This window comes from Enhydra lutris, unplaced genomic scaffold (genome assembly GCF_002288905.1).
Source record: "Enhydra lutris kenyoni isolate GAN:26980312 unplaced genomic scaffold, ASM228890v2 scaffoldscaffold12, whole genome shotgun sequence".
In the NCBI taxonomy this organism is placed as follows: Eukaryota; Metazoa; Chordata; class Mammalia; order Carnivora; family Mustelidae; genus Enhydra; species Enhydra lutris.
The window spans coordinates 72289177-72305173 of record NW_019154096.1 but is presented as its reverse complement, the minus strand read 5'-3'; the positions used below and the strand labels follow the sequence as shown (position 1 = coordinate 72305173).

Sequence of the window (15997 nt, the reverse complement as noted above, 5' to 3'; positions counted from 1 at the left end):
CAGGCATCTCCGCTGAATGGCAAAGCCCAGGATTCTCTTGACCTGAGCAGTAGGCAGTAGGACGTACTCCTCTCCACCTCTGCTCATCAGCACCCTTCTGTTCCTGATCTCTCTACGGAGGCTTGTGGACCCTTTTTTTTTTTTTTTTCACAGACTCCCCATCTGTAACCGCAGCTTGTACTTTCCCTTCTTAACGAAACCCTTGTTTTGTGAGCGTCACATGTTGTACTTAATATAAAGAGTTAACTGGTAACAGGTAGTTAGATACTAGAGGGAGAAAAAGGACAATAGGAAGGAATGAAGGAAACAGCTTTTACCTCTAGGCTGATGGGGGACAAGAGCGATGAAATAAGCGGTTTCAGTTCTTCCAGCAGAAGGCTTGGCTGATGAGGACATCTTAGAACTTGAGTGGTGGAGAACTTTGCCAGAAGGAGTGTGGGAGGTGGAGCTGCTCTCACAGAGCAGCGCGTGGAATGGCTGAGAAAATCCAAGGCAGCTGAGTGTCCTCTATCCCCGGAATGAGTTTCAGGAGGCAGATTCAAGGCTGCATCTTCCCTGGATCCTGCTCTGAGACCTTCCATCTGAAAGTGACCTCTCTCGAGTTCCTGAAGCATTTTCTCTGCCTCTCTGCCATTTGCTGCTCTGGCCTTGTCTCGGTGTTCACGTGCGCTTCGATTTTCTCCTTGCCAGCGAGCTCCCGTTTCCCCTGGACCTCACCTCCTGGGCAGCACAGAGCCCAGGACCCTGGAGGCCTTGTGTGAGCACATTCTGTACAGGAATTCCGTGGCATCCCGAGGTCCGTGAAGGAGGCAGGATGGGCCAAGGACTCTTAGAGACCCCCCTCTCGTAGGCAGTAGGGACAGAGTGTAACATGCGGCTTTCAGAGTCAGATACTCTTGGTTCAAATCCAGCTCCACCTTTCACTAGCTCTTTGCCATTGGGAGAGTTTCTTAACCCCTCTGAGCCTCCTTTTTCTTGATGTAAACTGGGGGCTTGCGTAGGTGACCACGAGGATTAAACAAGCTAAAGTTTACTGACAAGCCCTGGGACCCCGTGACTGTGTGGTAAATTGCCGGCCTGAACCACTGGTCTCCCGATCACCACCCCAGGGTTCTTTGCCCCCTGCTAGTCCCCCTCCCAGGACAGTGACCACAGAGCTCTTATACCAGTGGTGGTGGCTCAGGGAGCTAGGAGGTCATCCATAGGACACGAGATGGCTTTAGTGAGGGTAGCATGGGGGTCTGTGGACACAGCTGAGGGTGAGCAGCCCTTAGTAATCAGAAGGGTCCCTACCCTGTACTCCTGCCCCCGGCTCACTCTCACACCAGGACACCCAGTCCCCATCTGGTACGTGGCCAGCCGCAGAGGTCTCTGAGTTGACAGGAACCGAATAGAGTGGTGCCAGGTACCTTGGTGAGTGTCCAAGCTTGTGAGCACAGCTTCCCAATGTCACAGGTGCTGGCCTTGCCACTGTGGCACTGGTATGATGCCAAATGCCTGATCTGGGGGCCTGACTGGGAACAGTCCTCCTGGGTCACAGCCCTGCCTGGGAACTCGTGTCCTAGAGCCAAGTAAGGGTTTCTGGGCTTCAAGACAGTCTGAAAAACATGGAAATTTGAGGGCATCCAGGAAGGGTTTAAAGGTAGAAATTCAATCTATAGCTATCATTATTACCTCCACAGAGCTGCTGGGAAGGTCCTTAAAATTGGCCATCATTTTCCTGCTTAAAAATCCCATTAAACTTCGAATAAAATCCAAATGTCTCATCTGACCTACAAGTACTTCACAATTGGACCATTATTTGCCTCTCCCCACCTTACAGCCCACTTCCCTCCCCTTTACTTGTATCCACTGCACTGGCCTGCCTTCCCTTACTTTGTAGACATGCCCAACTGATTCCTGCCTCAGGGCCTTTGCACTTGCCCATTCTTTTGCCTAAAATGCTTCTCCTAAGTCCAGATTACAAATGAATGTCTCTCTCTTTCTGTTTGCTCAAATTTCATCTTTCTCAACTTCATGCTCATACTGTATTCCCCCTGCAATCTATGCCATCACTCTCTTTCCTTATATTTGTAGTACCTCTCACTATTTGTAATTTATTTCAGTTGTTTGTTGCCTATCTCCTCCACCTAGAAGTTCCATGGGGACAGGGACCATGTGTCTCATGTTCAATTCAAAATCCCCACACTATAGGACAGTAACTAACAAATATTTTTGAATAAATGAATGAGTGAAAAGAGGGCAGTCCCATAGGTTCTTGTGAGCATGAGTTCCTGATGTCACAGGTGCTGGCCTTGCCACTACAGCACTGGTGTCACCTTGGACACCAGGATTCCTTTCTGTCATCTGTAAAACAGAGTGCCTAGGGGACTTTAGTTCACTTGCTCCAGGCTCTCCAGGCATAATGGTTTGAATTCCTGGAAGTTCAACCTGGACTTGTACTTCTTTTTCCTCCCCATCCTGGGCCACCTCCTCCTGTCCCTCAGTCTCAGTACCCTGGCCAGCATCAGAGTGACCTACATGGTCCCACATTTTGCTCAGGTGTCACCTCTCTCCCCAGCTGATCCTTTGACTTTCGTCTTTAGAGAAGAGCAGTGGAGGCTCAAGATATCAGTAGTGCTACCCACTCCATGACCTGCACAAGCAAGAGGGCCAAGGTTTGTCTCCAGGTCGGGGCTAGGAAGAATTACTCAGTGCTTACTGGGCACCATGTGTTGGAGATCCCCTCTGAAGAGCTTTACTTGGGAACTTTCTGTCATCGTTCCAGGAGTGAATCGGGGAGAGCAAACACTCAGTGTTAGGGGTTGCTGATAAGAAATCAGTCACCAGCTGCTCCATTCTCACGTGAATCTGGCCCTCACGCGGTCAAAGGGACATATACTCTGAAGTCTCCAGAAAGCCCTGAAACCAGATTCGGAGCACAGGGAGGTATAAAAGCCTGCGCGCCCTTCAGGCTGTTCTTCCCCTGACTACGATGGAGGCTGTGAGAAGGCTCGTCCTCTTGGCCCTCTTAATTGTGCCATGTTTGGCAGAGTTGAACTGGACCAAGTCTGAAGGTAAGAAAATTGAACCCGTTGTTTCCTATCAAAATAAGGAGACCTCCTTTCCAGAGGCCTCTGCTGAAAGTTTTTCAAGTTTTAATATCTGCTAATGGCCTTAATACAGGGAACATTTATTTGTATGCTCTTGATATGATTTTGAATTAGTACTAAGGCTTTTCAGGCCTATATGACAATATACATAAAAATGTAAAAGGGTAAAGAATTTTACCTAGTAATTTCACTCCTGTGAATTAAATATTTTGGAAATAATTATAAAAGTGCACACAAACACACTGCATTTACCTAATGTAAAAAGCAATATAAATTTCCTTCATTTATTCTGTAAGTTGTAAAGGTAAACAAAGGTAAATACTTTGGCGATTTCTTACAAATCGTAAGAAAGGTGCCCAGGATCCAGCTTAAGAGAGAAAACAACTATCTGATATTTGTACACTATGATGGTGTTTATGTTTAAAATATATACATTGGAGCATCTTTAAAAATCTGGAAGTAGACGAGAAAAGAAAAGGTTCTGGAAGTTTCTACAATAAGGTTTTAATGGTGATTTTTTTCTGAGAGGGTGGGATTATACTTTTATCTTTTTTTAAAAGATTTATTTATTTATTTGACAGAGACACAGAGAGAGAGAGAGGGAACACAAGCAGCAGGGCAGGGCAGGGGTGGTGGGAGAGGGAGAAGAGGCTTCCTGTGGAGCAGGGAGTCCGATATGGGCCTCCATCGCAGGACACTGGGATCACAACCTGAGCCAAAGGCAGATGCTTAATGACTGAGCTACCCAGGGACCCTATACTTTTTAATTGTCTTTGCTTTCTGATATTTTTTACTAATAAACATAATAGTTATTGTTAGGGGAAAATAAATAAGAGACTATTGTTATAAGGACATCACCCATCACCCGCCGATGAAAAGGGAAATGAAAAGCTTTTTGTTTGTAAGTGGAGTTTTTAACTCTTTGTTGGGTTCCATTATGAAGTATTTACTTTTCTTGTTCACATTCCATTACAGCCGCCACTGCTGCTCCTGCCCCTCCTCCTCCTCCTCCTTTTCTTTTAGTAACAGCTTTATTAGGATATAATTCATATACTATAAAATCCACTCTTCTAAAATGTAAAATTTACTGGTTTTTAGTATTCACACAGAATTGTGCAACTGTCACCATTCTTTAATTTGAGAACATTTTCATCATCCCAAAAAGAAACTATGTACCCATTAGCAGGTACTCCCCATTTTTCCCAATATTCTCAGCCCAAGGCAACCACTAATCTATTTTCTGTCTCTACAGATTTCCCTAATCAGGACTTTTCATACGCATGAAATCCTATAATCTGCGGTCTTTTGCTCAGCGTAATATTTACAAGACTCATCCATGCCGTACCATACATTAGTACCTCATTCCTTTTCATTGCTGTATAATCCTGTGTTGTATAGATAGACCCTGTTTTACGTCTTCGTCAGTTGATGCCCATTTGGGTTGTTTCCACTTATTTGTTATTTTGGCTAGTGCTGCTATAAATAAACATTAGTGTACACTTCTTTGTGTGAACATATGTTTTCATTCCTTTGGAGATATGCCTAGAAGAAACTACAAGTAGAGCTGCTGGGCTATGGTAACTCCCTGTTTCATCTTTTGAGGAATTGTCAGACCGTTTTCCCAGCAGCTGTCCCATTTTACCTTCCCATGAGCTTTGCAGGAGGATTCCAATTTCTCCGCATCCTTGTCAAGACTCATTTACTTTGTGTTTTTCACTCTAGTTTTGTTTCACATCTTTTTTTTTATAATCATTTTTAAAAATTTATTTTCAGCATAACAGTATTCATTGTTTTTGTACCACACCCAGTGCTCCATGCAATCCGTGCCCTCTCTAATACCCACCAATGGTGTGAAGTCGTATTTCACTGTAGTTTTGAATTGCATTTCCCCGATGACTAATGATGTTGAGTATTTCTTCATGTGTTTATTGGCCTTTATGTGTTCTTTAGAGAAATATCTATTTTTGTTGTTTCTCTATTTTTTATCGGGTTGTCTTTTAATTGTTGAGTTATAAGAGTTCTTTATATATTGTAGATATAGCTTCTTTGTAAAACCATCTTTCTTTAAGCCCTAATATAGTATTTATTTAATTAATTTTTTTAAAAAAGATTGTTTCTTCATTTGACACAGAGAAAGAGAGCACACAAGTAGGGGGAGTGGCAGGCAGATGGAGAGCGAGAAGCAGCCTCCCCGCTGAGCAGGGAGCCCGATGTGGGACTCAATTCCAGGACCCCGGGATCATGACCTGAGCGGAAGACAGACTCTCAACTGACTGAGCCTTCCAGGCACCCCTATAGTCTTTATTTTTTATGATCCACATATAGAGAAATCATAAATTTTTTCTCCCTAAGGGCTCTAAGATGGCGAAATCATTGGATGGTGGCTTACTTTGGAATGAACTAAATACCATCACAATTACGTGCATGCTTGTATGAATATTACCTATGGCGGGTAGAGTCCTAATTGCTGAAGGAGAAGACCAGGGCAGCTGACTTTCTTCATTGTGAACCGTGGTCTCTCCCAGGCAAATCAAGCTGCCAGGCCAGCTTGGGAGGCTCCAGCCAGTCAGATGTCCACAGGGCCCTAATCCTGCAACTCAATCCCAACGAGGACTGCACCTGGACACTAGAAAGACCAGAAAACAAGAGCATCAGAATCATCTTTTCCTATTTCCAGTAAGTAGAGTCTTTTTTTTCCAATGAGGATGCTTGAACTCTGGCCAACTAAGGAGTTTGTGTCAGAAAAAATCAGCTGGTCCTAGAGATAAAGGTAACTCCCACGATAACGAAGACGATGAAGACAGTGGTTGATAGTACTGACCGATGACTGGGCCCCTGGCTCTGGTCACAGAGGTCCTGGAGGTCGGTGTGGTTTTCACAGGCACTGGGAGGTGGAGAACTTGTCTCAGGTCGCACAGTGAGTAGAATGACCGGCATTAGTACCCAGCTAGTCTAGTTCCAGATTCCAGGCCCTAAAACTCTAAACTTGTAGTTCTAGTCTTTGCTAAGCATTCTAATCAGCAGGGACCTCCCCCAAACCCAGATGTCCAGGCTGAACACCAGAGAATTAGATCAGAATCCCCGGGGGTGGGGACGAGGCCATCGGGTGTTTTTTCTTTAACTTTTCATTTTGAAATCAGTACCTACTCACAAGCACCTTCTCTAAGTGCCCGGGTCATGGCAGCGTGAGGCCAAGCTGAGCACAGGACCCTGCTCTAGGAGCCTCCCTCAGGGCTCGGGGACAACTTCCTCAGTTAAGCCTCTCAACAGCTCTCAGGGTGGATGCAATCTAATCCCCACTCGGTGCGTAAGAAATCCCAGAGAAGTCACCTTGTACCCAGAGTCACAGATGACTACAGGTGGGAGAGGACTGGAATCCAAGCCACCTGGCTCCAGGGCTCAAAGTCTTACCCAATCCCCGTGGTGCTAAAGCTGGGGAGTCTCAGGGCAACTCGACGGAGGGTTTTGCGAAAGTACGGTTGCTGGGCCCTGGACCCAGATTCTGGTCCAGGTGGGGGCGGCTGGGGCCCGAGAACGGGTGTGCAGAGGTCACGAGCCCAGGGGCGCTTCCTGCCGCCCCTGCTGGTCAAGGCGCCACGCTGGGAGGTGCGTGTCCGTACACCCGGGCCGGGGAGCAGACTTCTCCGTGGCCCTCACGGAAACAGAGGGGAAGGGGGACTTCCACGTTTCCTGGACTTCCAGGGCTACCGAGAATCCTCTGCATTATTCTTGGTGTGTGGAGAGGGAGGGCGGGGAGATGAGCTTTTCACGCTGAGACGCTGCCTGTGTGCCGGGCCTGTGCCAGGCGCTTCCCGTTGAGAACACGGGAACCCCCACACCAGACGAAGGCTGTGACTCCCCATTTACAGAAGAGACTGAGGAAAAGAAATAGTGAATCGCTTGTGCAAGTTTCCACGGCAAGTGAGGGACTCAGGTTGGAGGGAGAACTGGGGTGGGTCCGCCCTCGTGTTTCCCTCTAGGGCACCGCGGCCCTCCGTCGGGATTCTGAGGGCGTTTGGACAGACCCTGTCAGAACGGGCAGAAAACAGCCATCCTGCTCTGCCGTGCCGACGCAGGGCCTGGGACTGTCCTTACGAATGAGGACGTGGGGCTGTGAGGGAAGGAAGGGGCTGGGAAGAGGCGAAATCCGCTTTACCTTGAGAGAGGGGGGCCGGGGAGGAAGAGCTGCTCCCCCTTTCAACAGCCTTGGATGTCCAACCTCAAGGGGAATGAATTCTACATAAGAAGATCCCACCCCACAATTCCCACATGCGCACGAGGAACAGGAGAGACGGACGTGGAAGGCGAGTGGTCTTGGGTTCCAGACCCACCTTCCCCCACCCCTGACTTTACAGAATCGTTGGCAAAGCAGTTCAGTCCCCTGAGGCATTTCTAGATTGATGGAGTGTGGTTTGATGTTGAGGGAGGTGGGGGGTGGTTGGTTTTGGGGAGGTTGATACGAAACAGACATGCCATGCAGACAGGTTCGGCATCCGGGGTGCCGCTGGGAGCAGCTGACACCCTGACCCCCCGCCTGCTGGCTCATCGCCAACCGTGGCGCATTCTGTTCGCAGGCTTGATCCTGACGGAAGATGCGAAAGTGAAAACATTAAAGTTTTTGATGGAAACTCTACCAAGGGCTCTCTGCTGGGGCAAGTCTGCAGTAAACATGACTACATTCCTGTTTTTGAATCATCATCCAATTCATTGACGATTCAAATCCTCACTGACTCTGTAAAAATTCAAAGAAGCGTCTTCATCTTCTACTACTTCTTCTCTTTTGGCAGCTGTGAGTTTTCACTTGTGCAACCTACACACCGACCACCTTCGAGCATAGAAAGTTACACATGCTCCTGCGTGGGTTGTCATAACCTCGAGTCTGAGTTCTCCGTTTGTGAGAGCAGAGGTTTTCTAACTCGCGTGCGTGAGAATCACCCGGAGAGCTTGTGAAATCAGATCCCTGCTTCCCCCTCCCACCCCAGCGACTCTGCTTCACTGGTTCTGGGATGGAGCCCATGACTTTGCCTTTCTAACTCGCTCCCGGTCAGGCAGACGGACGGGGCTGATCAGATGGCTGCACGCCGGGGTGCACTGTGTGACAGCCCAAAGCAGACTCTCCAAGTTCGGCCTGTTTCAGAATAACCCCGAGATCCCTTGAAACCCCCATTCAGGGACCGCTCCTCCCTCTCTGGTCTGGTTCAGAAGATCTGCGTTGGGGCTCGAGAACCTTCACCTTTGACAAGGTCCCCACATATCTCTGACAAAGATTAGGAAGCAAACGATGAGAAATGCTGACCTAACTCGTCAGGCAATCAGATGTTACCGTGGTTCTGCATTCCCAGCACCCAGATTCCACTACAACGCAAAGCAGAATGCTAAGAAATTCTGCAAGTGGGTTCGTGAGCAAAGCTCCACTCTGGTTTGCCTCCTGAGGCCCGGAGCCGATCGCGTCACTCTCCTCTTAAACCACGCCAATCTCGGGAGTGGAGCAGGCATGGTTTTCCAGAGCCAGACCCAGGCCCCCTTTTCAGGCCTTACCTCTGGCCACTACCTGACGTGCCTCCTGTGCGTTAGCTGACCTCAGCTGTCTTACGTCCCCCGAAAGAGAGCCTTCGGTGTGGCCTGTCTTTCTCTTGTCCAGCTGCTTGCTTCCCGATGGCGGGGGAGGGGGGCACCGAGCGTGGGTTTGTGTCGGCTACATCTGAGCTGACTTGGAAAGAGAGTGTAGGATAGGGGGAGGTGAGAACCACAGGAGGAGGACTCCTGTCTGCTGAAAGCGACAGTCCGAGGAGCTGCGGGAAGAAAGGACAGGCTGGCATAGCAGGTCACGAGGAGTGTTGATGAGGCTGAAAAGCGGGGCTGGAGCCAAGTAAGGAAGAGCCTCCAATGACAGTCCTGAGAGCGTGATGTCATTTTCTGTGGCTTAGTCCATGCCATGGAGGGTCTCTAAAGCCGGGACAGATCTTACAGTGTCCCTTTGCCCTGGAGCAGTGGTCAGAAAATCCAGTGATAAAGAAGGATGAAAATTTCCCAATTCGAAAGAGGACAATGGAGTGAAATTTGGGTGGGGTAGGGAATTGCTTATTCAGCTCAGTGCACAGCAGGGAAACTAAATGAAGTCTCTCTTGATTTACATTCTCGGTCACCCTCACATCCCTTTCAGCTGTTCCAGACTGTGGTGGTTACTTGGACTCCTTGGAAGGCTCTTTTACCAGCCCCAATTACCCGAACTCGCATCCTGAGCTGGCTTACTGCGTGTGGCACATACAAGTGGAGAAAGGTTACAAGATAAAACTAAACTTCAGAGACATTTTGTAAGTACTGTGGTCCATTTCTGCTGTTGGCAAAAAGCAGAGAGCCCACCTGGCAAAGGGGGAACCTGGAGAAGAGAAATTATGTGAGCCCCCTCATAGATGGGCACTTTTCATAGCATTTGTGTATAGAGAAAACACCGATACTATTACAGTGAACTAGGTTGTCTATTTTAAAAAAATTTTTTAAAAGGTTTTATTTATTTGAGAGAGAGAGAATGAGAGAGAGAGAGGGAGAGAGAGAGCATAAGAAGAGGGAGGATTAGAGGGAGAAGCAGACTCTTTGCCAAGCAGGGAGCCCCATGCAGGACTCGATCCCGGGACTCCAGGATCATGACCTGAGCCGAAGGCCAGTTGCTTAACCAACTGAGCCACCCAGGCGCCCTGTTTGTCTATTTTGCTGAAGATTCTGAAGTCACATCAGGGACTGGCAAAGCCCTAGGTTTGTCCTAAACCTGAGCTACCATCACAAGGAAAACTCTTTAATCACTTGACTCTGATGCTGAGAATTGAATTGGTTTGGAAAGCTTTTTCACCAGAGGCCCTACTTCTCTAGCTTAGAAGTGGATGAACACTGCAGATTTGATTTCATTGCTGTCTATGACGGTCCCTCCACCTCCTCTGGCCTGATTGGACAAGTGTGTGGCCACACGAGGCCCACCTTTGAATCCTCGTCAGACTCGTTGACCGTGGTGCTATCAACAGATTACGCCAACTCCTACCGGGGCTTCTCTGCTTCCTACACTTCCATTTATGCAGAAAATATCAACACTAGTAAGTCACATTCCTTAGCTATTTGGAGCTCTTTGAAGATTGTGTCCATAGAAACTGCTCCTTAATTCTTAGCCTACATGTGGCTATCCCTATTTGCAAGCCTGTCATAGATCCTTTGGAATATATACTCATAATCTGAACCTTGAGAAGTATGTTGCTTAGTATGAGAGGAAATTAATGGTTTTATTAACTTAAAAAAGATTTCTGTAAAAAATATGAGCTGTTTTCTGCAATGCCTTGCCTAAAGGCACAACCAAAAATAATAGATTTACAGAATCAAGTTGCAGACAAGGTCACAGTGAACCTTGTAGAAGGCGGACGAACTGCTCTGCTGGCTCAGGCTTCCGATTATGGTTTAAAGCAAAAAGGGTTTTGAGTTTTTATATTGTCTTCTGTATATACAGCTTTTCAAGATCCAAAGTTCTAGCTGCCATAAACATAATCATCCTTTTTTTTTTTTTTCTGAACAGCATCTTTAACTTGCTCCTCTGACAAGATGAGAGCTATCATAAGTAAATCCTACCTGGAGTCACTTAAATACAGAGAGAATAACTTACACCTGAATGACCCAACTTGCAGACCGAAAATCTCAAATGTGGTGGAATTTTCTATTCCTCTTGATGGATGTGGTACGATCAAAAAGGTAAAGTGAGGCACTGAGCTGGGTTTTGTCAAATGCCAGCTGTGTGTTGGGTGATGCTGGCAATGCAGGGCTTTCTGATGGCCCTAAAGAACATGTCCCAAAGCTTTAGGGCTCAACTCATGGCGAACCTGTGGGAACATTTGCGTGCACTCACTCATTTAAACACGACTGCCAAGTCGCCACATTTAGTCTCAGGGTAACTAGAGGTGGTTCTCTTTCCTAGAAGGTGAAGAACTCAGAGAACTCGTGGAAGAATGTCTGGACACCTAGATGCCGCGGGTGTCGCAGCCCAGCAGCAGTACTTGTGTGGAAACTGATTAGAGCTCATGTTTAGCAAAGATCTAGTTGGATTGTTATGATCTCCTTCTTTCCCCTGTAAAGGGAGAAGGTAAAAACATGAGCCTTGTTTGAGAGATGTAGAACATAAGTTTGTGATTTTTTTTCCATTTTCTAGAACTTTAAGATCTCAAACATTTGCAACCTGTAAGTCCCTTTAGGCTGTATACCCTAAACTTGCCACTCATGTCATTAGACAACAACCTTATCAAGAAGAATGGCAACTACTCCAGAGAATGGATAAGAATAGAAGTAAATCATCATTTTCTGCTCCAAATGAACACCCGGGCCCTTATCTGTACACCCGGAGGGAAGGCATCCTGGGGAAACCTACTGCAAGACTTCTGTCTGCACACACTTGGGAAACTGCCCAGAGAGCCACCCTAATACAAAGCTACTTATGGAAGAAGCCCTTGCATTACAGGGTCTCAAGTCTTTCTAGGGGTGGAAGTTGGTGTTCAGAATTGCTTTTAACATAACTGAAAAAAGTTCCAATTCTATCTTCAGGTCTTTCTAAGCCAAGCTCTATCTCTCACCTCACACCTTTTCTTCCTACCCAGAATGTTTCTTAAATAAAGCACTTTGGAGCCTTAGAGTACCCTGATAGGAAAGTGGCTATCTTGTGATTTCAGGAAATCATGTCTCTGTCTGCAGATGTTTTTCATATCTGGGCTCTAAACGATTACCGGCCTTGCCGTACAGCGTTTGAATTCCATGTCACTGCAGGTGGAGGGTCACTCGGTCACTTACACCAACATGATCACTCTCATCCCGTCTGCCACGTCAGAAGTGATCACCCGCCAGAAGCATCTCCAGATCATTCTGAAGTGTGAAATGGAATCGAATTCTACTGTGGAGATGATGTATGTAACGGAAGATGACATAATACAAAATCAAAGCGCCCTGGGAAAATACAACACAAGCATGGCTCTTTTTGAATCCAATTCATTCGAAAAGCCTATACTGGAGTCACCATATTATGTGGATTTGAACGAAACTCTTTTTGTGCAAGTCAGTCTGCGCACCTCCGATCCAAATTTGGTGGTATTTCTGGATACCTGCATTGCCTCTCCCACGCCTGACTTTGCATCTCCAACCTATGACCTGATCAGGAGTGGGTATGTACTGCTGGGTGACATGCTTTTCCGAGGATTAACAGTGATTTGAATGAGGTAGTGTTGTTTGTGCATGGATCCACAATTCATCTATGCATACTGTATAATTTTTTTCTAGTACTGCTACAATGGAATTTAGTAAATGTAATCATTTTATGAAATATAGTTACTGTGCACTAATTACAGATAACTTAAGTTAGAGCATTTCTACAACCACAGCCCATATCCCCTAGAATTTTAAGTCTATTTCCAAAATTTATTTGCTGGTAGAAACAAATTTATTTTTTGTCGAGGATGATTTATGTTTTCATTTTTACTTTTTTTCTCCACATTTTGGTTATTTTCAACAAAATCCCAGAAGAGTATTTCACTTGTTCGAACTTCAGAACAGAAGGGTAATGAAATTTATAAAGTATCTGGGGCATTCCTTCCTTAAAAATAAAACAAAACAAAGTAGTGAAGGGGTGCTGACTGTTGCAATCGGTAGAGCTTATGACTCTTAATCTCAAGGTTATGAGTTTAAGCCCCACACTGGGCGAGCCTACTTTAAAAAAAAAAAATTTTTTTTAAGTTTTTTTTTTTTTTTAAAGGAAAGGTTTCCTTTTTTTTCTATAAGCTGATGGACTTAAACTACATCAACCATATTGATATCTTCATAGCAAGTGTCTAAGGTAAGGTGTAAGAGCTCTAATATATCTGAATTGATTTTCTAACTAACTCATGTGGACTAGAAATGTTATTGCTGGAGGGAATTTTATTTTACCCAGGAATCAGGTCCATAGCCTTAGCTCAATACAGTCTGAGCTAAAGACACTGACTGTCTTTTTTTTACTATTTTTTTTCTCTCCAAATTTTTATTTAAATTCTAGTTAGTTAGAGCATATAGGTAATATCAGCTTCAGGAGTAGAATTGAACAATTCATCACTTAACATACAATGCACCTGATCTCATCTGATCTCAGAAGCTAAGCGGGGTCAGGCCTGGTTTGTACTTGGATGGGAAACATTGTCTTTCTGGAGAAATTTTTGACCCACAGATCAGACAGTTCAAAGAAAACTTTGTATCATCTCTTTTCAATACTGAAAAGACTGAACTGGAAATTTTCTAAATGTGCCATAAATTCTGTTCTAGATGTATTCAAGATGACACTTGTATGATGTATCCGTTATCTGGACACTATGGAAGATTCCAATTTAACGCCTTTAAATTCTTGAGAAGTCTGGGCTCCGTATATCTCCAGTGTAAGATTTTGATATGTGACAGTGGGGACCATCAGTCTCGCTGCCACCAAGGCTGTGTCTCTAGAAGGAAAAGAGACCTTTCTTCGTACAAATGGAAGACTGATTCTGTCATAGGACCTATTCGTCTGAAAAGGGATCGAAGTGCAAGTGGAAATCCAGGTAAGAAAAAAGCTATTTCATGAACTAAGAATACCTCATGGTTCATAAAATTCTGCTCAAATGTATTCCTTCTTAAGCCTGTATAGTTTAGAGATTTATAGTATTTGTAGGAAAGCCTGTAATCAGGTAAGCACACAAGGTTAATTTTTCTTTCTGTTAGTGGATAAAATGAAAGCCATGTACATTTTAAGCATATGATGCTCTGATAATTCACCATTATTTCCGTGGCTTCTCAGGATAAATGTAATGTCCTCACTTCTAAAAACAACAGTTTCCCTTAGCTTTCTGACTTATTATAGCCACACCATGGCAGATAACAGAATCAAAAGCAATGTATTTTAATTCCTAAATGAGTTGAATCAGATGAACCAGCATCTCACACAAATCACCTTTTTGGGAAAACAAAAAGATTTTTTTCTAAAACAGAGAAAATAGCATATTTTTAACACAGCCCTGCTTCTTTTTAAAGGTTGGAAACATGAGCCCTGCCAGGTCACAGAACAGTGAATGTCCAAGGACAAGCCATGGCTGAATGGCTTCGATAGACCGTAGTTACATAGTTACATAGTTACATGAAAAGTGTTTATGAGAATTCATCTCATATGAAGATGATCCTGGCATAAGAGAATCTTATGACCTCTGTCTTTATTATTATTTGAATGAATTGGGAAGGAGTAGGATTCTAGTTTGTAGCAAAATATTTCTATGACAAAAACAAAAGAGAACAAAAATTAAATCCAGTAATTTTATAAACATAGTCATTAAAAAGACAGTGCATCTATGGATATTGGGCTAGATTAGTTGAAAATTTGTGAATGAAAGTTATAGAAATATCATGCACATTAGAAGAGTACCCTTTTCCTGTTTGAAGAGAAGAAATTAGTTGTGTCTCCATAGATCAAATGTATTTTGGGGACTTTGGGAAATAGTGACCATCAGTAGATGGACCTGCACTTCTGTTTGGTTTTGATGCTTAAATTCCACAAGTTTCTCACCTTATGTCAGGGCAACAAAGTAGCTATTTAAATAAACAAATGTAAACACATCTTGTCTTTTAAATGAAACAGAAACATACATTAATTGAAAGAGTTGCTAGCAGTTTCCGTAGGCTGTTTTGGCATTATGTATCATAAGGTCCTTCATTGATGCCTAAGACTCGGAGGCTATGGAGAGATACCCATTCGCAAAAATTTTGTAATGCCAGGTAATACTTTTCTTTAAATGATTTTTATCTGGTTTCCTCTTACAGGATTTCAGGACCAAATACACAAAGAAGAAACTCAGAGTCAATCTTTTGACAGTCTGCATCTGTTTTCATTCATGGTCCTTGCTCTGAATGTTGTGATGGTGGCCGTGATCGTAGCAAGGCATTTTGTGAATCAGAGAACAGACTATAAATACGAGAAGCTTCAGAATATTAACTGACCGTTCAGTCTTCAGTGAGACCCATTTTCCCAAATGCCAAAGGAAATTTCCCCTGGCTACACATTATGAATAAATTGGAGAGAGCTGCATAAAAATGACACCGTTCCTGCTGTCACTGTGGTCAGAGCTCGCTGCCTTGCAGGTGTGATTGAAATGAACAAACATTATGTCCATGCTAAGAACGAAAGCCACCAAAATACCAGATGAATTAGAAACGTCCTTTTTCACAAGCATGAAACAGTCTCCGTCAATATTAGGTGAAAAGAAGAAGGTTGTTTTTACTTAAATCTTCGGCATTAGATGTATTTGTTTCCTAGATGCAAATATGCTACCTTTTGAAATGTACACGAGGGTTACAGTTTTTGAAACTAAGTGTGACAGAGAGACTGACATCTTGTTTATTCACATGCCTCACTCTAATTCAGAGCCTCGGCATTTTACAACTTGAACACATCTCAGAGAAGGGCTCTGGAAAGAAAAAAGCTATTTCATGATCTAAGGACAGGAAAGAAGAAACTGACTATAAAAGGAGAGCCTTCTGTGTGGTTTCTAGGTTAATGAATGAAAACAATTCTCCTCCCATTTACCACCAAACACCAAAGCCAAATGTAACCCTAAAAGGAGAAGTCCGTTCCGGCTGACGCTTTCCTATCCACAGTATAGAAGTCTCCATGTGCACAAACTTACTCACACCACACATGTTGAATTCTTTGTCCTAGGAGGACAGTATAACTCATCCCCACCATCCGACACCAACATGTTTTCAGGTTCTAATACACATCCAAAGAGGCAACCACATTTCTGAATACCCAGGGACACTCCTTGACTCCCAGACACTTGGATTTGATACCACGCATGCCCAGGGAGTACACCACGAGTAAGAGCATCTCTACTCTTATC

The 15997-nt window shown here is 44.6% G+C and overlaps 1 protein-coding gene across 1 annotated transcript; it reads left to right on the top strand.

Annotated features, from left to right (window-relative positions):
• Positions 1-2968: 2968 nt before the first annotated feature.
• On the top strand, positions 2969-15187 carry LOC111145151 (CUB and zona pellucida like domains 1). The gene is made up of 9 exons (XM_022499845.1): positions 2969-3056; positions 5618-5768; positions 7667-7881; positions 9256-9406; positions 9960-10177; positions 10648-10820; positions 11883-12274; positions 13404-13672; positions 14922-15187. Exons 1-9 carry the CDS (start codon positions 2975-2977, stop codon positions 15095-15097), a joined length of 1827 nt encoding a protein of 608 aa, XP_022355553.1. The 5' UTR covers positions 2969-2974; the 3' UTR covers positions 15098-15187.
• The last annotated feature ends 810 nt before the right edge of the window (positions 15188-15997 follow it).

What these genes read in the sequence shown, in the direction of transcription:
- LOC111145151 (XM_022499845.1), top strand. Translation starts at nt 2,975, where the DNA reads ATGGAGGCTGTGAGAAGGCTCGTCCTCTTGGCCCTCTTAATTGTGCCA. An exon ending in CTAAACTTCAGAGACATTTT is followed by an intron (nt 9,407 to 9,959) that starts GTAAGTACTGTG and finishes CTACTTCTCTAG; the next exon opens with CTTAGAAGTGGATGAACACT. An exon ending in TGCAGAAAATATCAACACTA is followed by an intron (nt 10,178 to 10,647) that starts GTAAGTCACATT and finishes TTTTCTGAACAG; the next exon opens with CATCTTTAACTTGCTCCTCT.